This window comes from Chaetodon auriga, chromosome 5, assembly GCF_051107435.1.
Source record: "Chaetodon auriga isolate fChaAug3 chromosome 5, fChaAug3.hap1, whole genome shotgun sequence".
NCBI classification, from domain to species: domain Eukaryota; kingdom Metazoa; phylum Chordata; class Actinopteri; order Chaetodontiformes; family Chaetodontidae; genus Chaetodon; species Chaetodon auriga.
In genome coordinates this window covers 28,933,855-28,942,500 of record NC_135078.1, presented here as the reverse complement: position 1 = coordinate 28,942,500, position 8,646 = coordinate 28,933,855, and the positions used below count along the sequence as shown (strand labels likewise).

Below are 8,646 nucleotides of genomic sequence, written 5' to 3'. Positions count from 1 at the left end.
AAAACTGTGTTTCAAACAACATGAAGAAGACATCAGACAAAGAGCAGCAGAGGAAAACATGGCTGCAGGCTGACACACACACACACACACACACACACACACACACCCTAACATCATACTTTCATACGCCTTCACTCACTCCAAGCTTGCTAACATTTCACCAGTGTGTGTGTGTGTGTGTGTGTGTGTGTGTTGCACATGTTCCAGCATGCAGGGCGGGAAAGAAGATGACAGCAGAGGAAACAAACACACACACACACACACACACACACACACACAGCAGATTAAATCCTCCTCGAACAACACATTCCTGCTGTGTGTGTGTGTGTGTGTGTGTGTGTGTGTGTGTGTGTGTGTGTTTTAAGGTGGTCCTCGGACATGAACCATGCTCACACTGAGCGGTGGAGCAGAGGAGCTTCAGGTCCACCTTATCCTGTGAATCAGACGGCCTCATGTGTGACGGTGGAACCTTCCTGCTCGGCTGCAGTTCTACTGGGGACACTTTGAGCTGCGCGCTCAGCCTCTGTGTCCCCACCTCACAGACAGACGAACGATGTTGATTTGAAGTAAACCTGAACTGTGAATATATGAGGTGATGTGTGAAGCATATCTTAAGTGAGGAGAGATAACAGGAGTGAGGTCACAGACAGGAAGTGCACTCGATTGGTCAGCAGCTCCTGTGCTGAGTCTGTGTTTCCTGAAGGTCAGAGGTCACACAGCAAATAACACAAAGCAAACACACTCACTAAACCCTGGCAGCAAACCCTCAGTACCTGATTGGGGGGTCTTCCGTCCACGTCCCGCCTCGGTCTGCCTCCTATTGGTCGAGGGACGGTCAGCTGATAGGAGGAGAGGTGTTCTGTCTGCTGAGAGTCTGCAGGAGGAAACAGCTGTCAGACGGACATGAAGTGAAAAGTACAACATCTGCCTCTGAGATGCAGTAGAGCAGAAGTAGAAAGTGGTAAAAATACTCATTTAGGTCGAGTACTCAAGTAAATATATTCAGTTACTGTCCAGCAGTCCACTGTGATCATGAGAAAGGAAGTGTGTCACCTCTGCTGTTTGATCTTCACTGAGATAAGGTCACACTCCTCTCCACCAATCAGAGGCTCACTCAGGCGTAACCATGGCAACAACACGCTTCATGCTCCAATAAACCAACTGAAGGGACTCAAAGATTTAGGCTTCCTGTGAAGTCTGTGGTTCTGGTTCCACTTCCTGTTTTTGAGTTTACGATCCACACACACACACACACACACACACACACACACACACACACACACACACTGTGGTACAGAAACCAGTCTCTACTCTGTTCCAGATTCAGCAGGAACTTGATTGTCGGACTTTCCCTGAAGGCATCTGTGGGACGTCTGTGGTTGCAGCGTTCAGGCTAGCAGGTGAGCTACGGGCTAACTGCTAACACCTTAGCAGTGAGGGGACGGGCTCTGACGAGGACATGAACCGCTGACACACGGAGGACAAAGACTTGTTTTCACTGAACCTTCAGGAGTAATAACACAGACAACCTCTGTGACCTTCCTCCTGCCCCTCTTCATCATCATCATCATCATCATCATCATCTCTCTGTTACATAAAGTCTTGGTGTTCCCGTCGCTGCTGGATTAGCTGCTGTTGTTTGTCTCATGTCAGAGAATCAATGCACCACTTATGACTCTGTGTGTGTGTGTGTGTGTGTGTGTGTGTGTGTGTGTGTATTCTTGTGTTTGTGTGGCCCTTTATTCTGAAGGATTTCTATTTCTATGTGATCATTCAGCTCTCAGTAACATCAACCTGTCTGTCTCTTTGTCTCTGTCTGTCTCTCTTTGTCCCTGTCTGTCTGTCTCTTTGTCTCTGTCTGTCTGCCTCTTTGTCTCTGTCTGTCTGTCTCTTTGTCTCTGTCTGTCTCTCTTTGTCCCTGTCTGTCTGTCTCTTTGTCTCTGTCTGTCTGCCTCTTTGTCTCTGTCTGTCTGTCTCTTTGTCTCTGTCTGTCTGCCTCTTTGTCTCTGTCTGTCTCTTTGTCTCTGTCTGTCTGCCTCTTTGTCTCTGTCTGTATCTTTGTCTCTGTCTGTCTCTTTGTCTCTGTCTGTCTGCCTCTTTGTCTCTGTCTGTCTCTTTGTCTCTGTCTGTCTGCCTCTTTGTCTCTGTCTGTCTGTCTCTTTGTCTCTGTCTGTCTGCCTCTTTGTCTCTGTCTGTCTGTTCTAGTTGATGAACTTTGAGCCTTTCAGTGTTTTCAGTTCATTAAAATAAAGTTAACTTTAACATTTTAGTCGCCTTCAGATGTTTCAGTCGAACTAAAAATTCTTTATTTTGTCCCGTCAGTTCATTGGATCTTCACCTGTCTTCTGTTAAACAACAACAGGGAACCTCTCAGTCTGCATGTGTGCTGATGGATTTCCTTCAAACTGAAGCTCAAAGACGATCGATACGGACTTCAGACTTAGAGCCTGGATGTTTTCAATTTGTCGTTAGCATGTTCCGTGGCTAACGTGGCTAGCAGCACGTGTTGTGGCCCACAGCTGGAGCAGTGTTGGAGTGTTTGAGGACCGTCAGAGAAACTGAACGTTCAGCCTCGTTTAAAGAACCAGAGCAGCAGCTTTGATGTGGAAACTGTTTCTCCTCTCGTAGCCCGAGCTAACGTTAGCTTAGCTAACGTAGCTGAGCTAACGTTAGCTCCACGCCTCATGCTGCAGCTCGGCTGGTCTGCGGTTCCAGGACAGCCTCGTCTGCTGCGTCTGTGAGGACATGTACTGACAGACGTGTCCTGTGGGACATCGACTGCTGGACTTACATACTTTGTGTTTTCTGTCAAATCGAAGCTGTAGAGATGTTGAATCCTCTCTGAGAAGAATCACATTTAATACTGAAGCTTCATTCTGAAGCAGGTCACTCCGACGTTAACAGAGTGAAACCAGGACGAATCCTGTCCTGAGAGGAGCGTCCTTCAGTTTTCTTTATAACACACTCGTGTGTTGCTCCGCCCTCTCGTCCTAATATGGTCATTTCTGGCTCTAAAAAACTTCAGGCTTCAAAACAAGGTCGTCAGGCCAGAGGGTGACGTCATGAACGTCAACAGTTCAAGGTTTTCTGTCAGAGGCTAAAATCATGTTTGGACAAACTTTAATTCCACCATGTAGCCGAACCCGCAAACTGTCCTCATACTGGACTGTCTCTCTGTCTGTCCACTCTTCGCTTCGGCCTCCACCCACTGAATCACATCCTCTGTCAAGCTCCTCCCTCCTGCGCCTCCTCTGTGCTGCTCTCACTTCTCCATGTCGAGGTCACTTCAGGTCGTTCTGAGGCTCACAGCAGCAACGACACCTTCAGCAGGAGACACGAGGCGTCCCCACATGGACGAGCAGAGAGAGGACACTCAGAGTCTCAGAGAAGAGGTGAAAGAAAATCATTTCAACTGTCCACTCCACTTCGTCCATTGCTGTCTGTCCCAGAAGAAAGGACTCCAGTGTCCAAACAGCTGGTGCTATGGGAGGAACCAGGGTCCAGGTTGTCTGGTCCCGCAGAGGAAAAGGTCTGTCGGTCTGTCCCTGAAATCGATGCTGACGTCTTTTGATGTTTCATCGTTGAACCAACTCACCTCTGGTCTTCCAGATTTATCAGACTGATGTTGATCAGAGAAGATCTGTCTGATCAAACTAGAAAGGAAGGAATCTGTCTGTCTCGCCAATGTCATGCCTCTCAGCTCCTCCTCCTCGCCGTTGTCCCATGCCGTGGACGTCCCCCTGCTGAGGGCCCCGGCCAACATCTGTCCAGTTCCTGGGTCAATCCTGCCAAGTATGCTCCCGCACCGCTGTCCCTGAGTCTGATGTCTCCTCAAGCTCTAGGTCAACAGACGCCACGTCGGTTCCTTGTTCCTGGTCAGCGGTGCGGCCATCATCTGCTCCTGGTCCCCGGGCGGTGGTCCAGCTGACACCTGCTGGTTCTCTGTCTGCAGTCCTGCAGCGAATCCTCTGTGGTGTTTCATCAGCTTCCTGTCTCCCTCGCTGCACCTCCTGCCCTGACAGCCTCCCTGTCACCAGCCCCCGTCCTGCTGCCCTGTTGGTGGCCTCCTGCTCAGACCTCCTGCTAATCTTTGGTCCTGATCCTCAGCCACGTCGCTGGCTTCCGCCTTCACCGCCAGCCTCCTGTTCAACCTCCACAGGCGTTCTGCCTTCGCTGCCGGCCTCCTGGCAGACCTTCTGAGCGGTCCATCCTTCTCCTCCTGGGCCACTTGCCCCAGAGACCCTCCTCCAGACCCTCCTCCACCCGTTTGGGACCTGTCCCTTGTGTCTTTTGCTTTACTTCCTGTGTTTTCCCGCCTTTGGAACTGCTGATTTGTCTCACCTGTCCCTCATGTCTTCCCTCTCTTGAGGATGTAGGTCTGTGTCATCCTCCAGTCTGTGCCACTTTGTCCTCGTGTCTTTCGTGTCCAGCCTTGCAGCCCTCACTGCTGTCTCTCACTGTTTTTGGACTTTTGGAATCTGCCCTTTTGGACTTGTTTGTTTGTTTGCACTGATTTCTTTGGACCTGACCTTCGTCTGTCTCGCCGTCCCGTACGCCTCGTGTTAATTCCTTTTTTTGTAAATAAATCATTTGGTCTGCGCCTGCTCCGTCTCTGTCGTCTGCGTCTGTCTGACAGGCAGCTGCAGCCTGAGAGGACGCCTGCACACTCACCTCCTCCAGTTTAGTGTATTTATCATTTGTCGTCCTATCAGAGAAGCTCCTGACCGTCTGAGACAATAAGACGTGGACAAACTTCAGAGACTGTTGGACAGGACAGTTCTGGACTACTCTGAATGTGTGGAAGCAGATTTAGTCACTCAGAGCTGCAGATTTGTTCATGTTCAGCACGGAGAAGAAAAACGAGTGAGTCATCATTCAGGGAAACAGGGAGTGCTGCTCCAACTGTGTGTGTGTGTGTGTGTGTGTGTGTGTGTGTGTGTGTGTGTGTGTGTGTGTGAAAGTAACTGCTGCTTCCTGTAAGTGTGATCACTCAGATTCATTCAGACTCTGGACGTTTGAGTGTTCGTATCTCAGCTCACTGTCACACACACGCACGCGCGCACACACACGCGCACACACACACACACACACACACACACACACACACACACACACACACACACACACACACAGCATTAGAGTGTTAAACAGGGTTTACTTCCTGTCAGGACTCGGCTGTGAGCCGGCGGCCAACGATGCTAAGCTGCTTAACGCTCAACCTGCCTGAGTGTGACGCCCCACACACACACACACACACACACACACACACACACACACACACACACACACACACCCCATCGGAAACTTTTTTACGATACCTTTAATTTAATGGAATTCGACGACAGAATCGTCAACATTACTGACAGCGTTCACCAGGCAGGAGGCTTCAGTGAAAACCTCTATCCAGATGCATTCTGGGACATGTAGGATCTGGTGTTCTTGATCTAAACGTCAGGATATGTCCTTTGCTGTTTTTGATTTGTCTCCTGTGAGTCCACCAGGAGACACACTGAGTCACTGCAGTGACTTCAAACCTAAAGACCATCAGACGAGAGCGCTGTGCACCTCAACATGAAGACGTTTAACCGCCATCAGAGCGAGGACATGGAGGGAGAGTGTCTCTGAGTGAGGACAAGGAGGGAGAGTGTCTCTGAGTGAGGACAAGGAGGGAGAGTGTCTCTGAGTGAGGACAAGGAGGGAGAGTGTCTCTGAGTGAGGACAAAGATGGAGAGTGTCTCTGAGTGAGGACAAGGAGGGAGAGTGTCTCTGAGTGAGGACAAAGATGGAGAATGTCTCTGAGCGAGGACAAGGATTGAGAGTGTCTCTGAGTGAGGACAAAGATGGAGAGTGTCTCTGAGCGAGGACAAGGATTGAGAGTGTCTCTGAGCGAGGACAAAGATGGAGAGTGTCTCTGAGTGAGGACAAAGATGGAGAATGTCTCTGAGCGAGGACAAGGATTGAGAGTGTCTCTGAGCGAGGACAAGGATTGAGAGTGTCTCTGAGCGAGGACAAGGATTGAGAGTGTCCCTAAGTAACCCTAACCCACACACACACACACAACATGCTGACCAATCAAGTATCAAATATCTGCGGGAGAGCTGCTCCTGCTCTGCATCCTCAATAGTTTGGCCTGAATCTGAGTGTGAGGTCGACGTCTGTCCACCTGGGACTGAAGACAGACAGAGAGACAGAACGGCAGGCGGACAAACGGACTGAGGACGGCATTACGACTTTAATAATTTACTCTCTTTGGGAAGCTCTAGTTGCTTTTTGAGTAACGTGATGAGTTTTGATCACCTGGAGCAGCTCTACCTTCACCTGTCCCACCTGTCTCACCTGTCTCTACAGGACACTCTGTGGACAGCGGGACCCTGAATCTTGTCTGACAGGCAGCTGCACAATGAGAATATTATTCTTTTTACATTTCAGCCACAGTTCTGTGTTTACCCTCACAGTGACGAGCCAATGAGAACACTCATCACTCAACGACACTGACGCAGGACGCATGGCGCCGCCCCGGGCGAAATACCAAGTTCATAAAGTCTGTGGACTCCTGACGCAGGCTGAACACACCTCTGCCCCAGTGCATGCTGGGAGAGACCCCGTGACCCTGAACAGGACCAACAGCCAATGAGAATAAATCAAATCATCATTCAGCTCAAGAAACACACAAAAACACCAAAACGCTGATCCAAATACTGCAGTACGAACGTGTACATGTACTGCGTGTCACAGCAAAATACTACACAGGTTACTGTATCATTTTATGGTTTAGGAAAGTACTACACATTCTCAGTGTACAGTACACTGGAGAAAAAATACAGCGTAGTACTACCATTATACTGTACCACACACACACACACACACACACACACACACACACACCTCTGTCCCTCAGTGTTTCTCCTCCTCACCCTGTGTTTCTCCTCCTCTCCCTCAGTGTTGTCCTCCTCACCCTGTGTTTCTCCTCCTCTCCCTCTGTTTCTCCTCCTCACCCTGTGTTTCTCCTCCTCTCCCTCAGTGTTGTCCTCCTCACCCTGTGTTTCTCCTCCTCTCCCTGTGTTTCTCCTCCTCACCCTGTGTTTCTCCTCCTCTCCCTCTGTTTCTCCTCCTCACCCTGTGTTTCTCCTCCTCTCCCTCAGTGTTGTCCTCCTCTCCCTGTTTCTCCTCCTCACCCTGTGTTTCTCCTCCTCTCCCTCAGTGTTGTCCTCCTCTCCCTGTTTCTCCTCCTCTCCCTCTGTTTCTCCTCCTCTCCCTCAGTGTTGTCCTCCTCACCCTGTGTTTCTCCTCCTCTCCCTCTGTTTCTCCTCCTCACCCTGTGTTTCTCCTCCTCTCCCTCAGTGTTGTCCTCCTCACCCTGTGTTTCTCCTCCTCTCCCTCAGTGTTCTCCTCCGCACTCACCTCCGCAGTGTGAGGTTCCGCTCAGCAGGAGCAGCAGGCAGCAGACCTCCAGCAGCTCCACTCTTCCTCCCATCCTCTTCCTCTTCTTCTTCTGCTGGAGAAAATAAATGTCACCGGGCAGCTCTGTCACAGACCGCTGTCCTCCTCTGGTTCTTCTTCTTCTTGTTCTTATTATTGTAGTTTTCACCGTTGTCTTCCCGCCGTTTCCCCCCGCAGAGCCTCATGCTAAGCGGCCGGGAGTGGTTTTCTTCCTCGGCCGAGCCATTCCCGTCCCAGCTGATGATCCACAGTCACAGCAGCGGGCTTTATTTGAGCTCTTAGCTAACTGACGGATCCAAAATGTCTCCCGCTGATGTTTTAGGTGTAAAATCTGCTGATTCAAACACAAACGGTGTGTCTGACTGTTTCCTCTGCTGAAGTAAGCCTCCGTAAAGTCTGTCCTCACCGAGCGGACCAGATATTTCTCTCCTTGTAAACTCGACTGGAATCTAAACCAGAATCAAGTTACCGGAAATACACCCCGGTTCCTGTGACACACTTCAAAATAAGAGTAATGCCCGCGTGAATAAATCGACAAAGACGCGGTAAAGTCGGACGAAAAAACAAAAAACAGTGCGGGTTATGATTCCTCACTGAATTATCTGTCTACTGATACACTATGTTAGTATTTTATGTGTAGTACAAAAAGCAGTACAAATAATTCCTCACTTCATGTATAGTGTACTGTCAAGCAACCTTAGGTCTTAAATTGGATTAAATTAATAGCAAACTTATTTCATTTCACTTATACTATTAATTGAATCTTCTACAACTAACATATTAATATGAACATGTGAATGACGTAATCATGTGTAACGTGACTTTGCTTGTGTTTGGCGCCTTTTTTTCGTGTTAAGTGTAAACTTTAAAGCATGCCCTTCAAGGACTTTTAAATTGAAGTCCACGTCGTTAAAGCAGAAGTCATTGGCTGTTAGTGTCTGGTCACGTCACCATGTCCAGCTGGAAAAAGCTGGCTGTACAGTGAAGCAAAGCGAGCGCCCCCTCGTTCACATCATAACTACTAGAATTTGATCAGGAGGAAGGTGAAACTGTTCCGCTCAAAGTTCGACCTTCACCGGAACCGCCGGGAGGTCAGGACGCTTGATTCTAACGCACATTTAAAGGTTTGAGCCTTCAGCCAATGGAAGAGAAGCGTTCTAACAGTGATCACTGATTGGCTGGAATTAAATCCCTATAAATAAGACT

The 8,646-nt window shown here is 49.2% G+C and overlaps 1 protein-coding gene across 1 annotated transcript in view; it reads right to left on the bottom strand.

Annotated features, from left to right (window-relative positions):
- The window catches only part of LOC143320571 (disintegrin and metalloproteinase domain-containing protein 9-like), a 30,142-nt gene extending 22,221 nt beyond the window's left edge, over nt 1–7,921 (bottom strand). Inside the window, exons 1-2 of the mRNA XM_076730357.1 lie at nt 7,402–7,921; nt 774–874 (exon numbers count right to left, since the gene is read on the bottom strand). Coding sequence (XP_076586472.1) covers nt 774–874; nt 7,402–7,474 — 174 coding nt within the window. The 5' untranslated portion in view covers nt 7,475–7,921. The remainder of the gene's footprint in view (nt 1–773; nt 875–7,401) is intronic.
- Nucleotides 7,922–8,646: the final 725 nt, after the last annotated feature.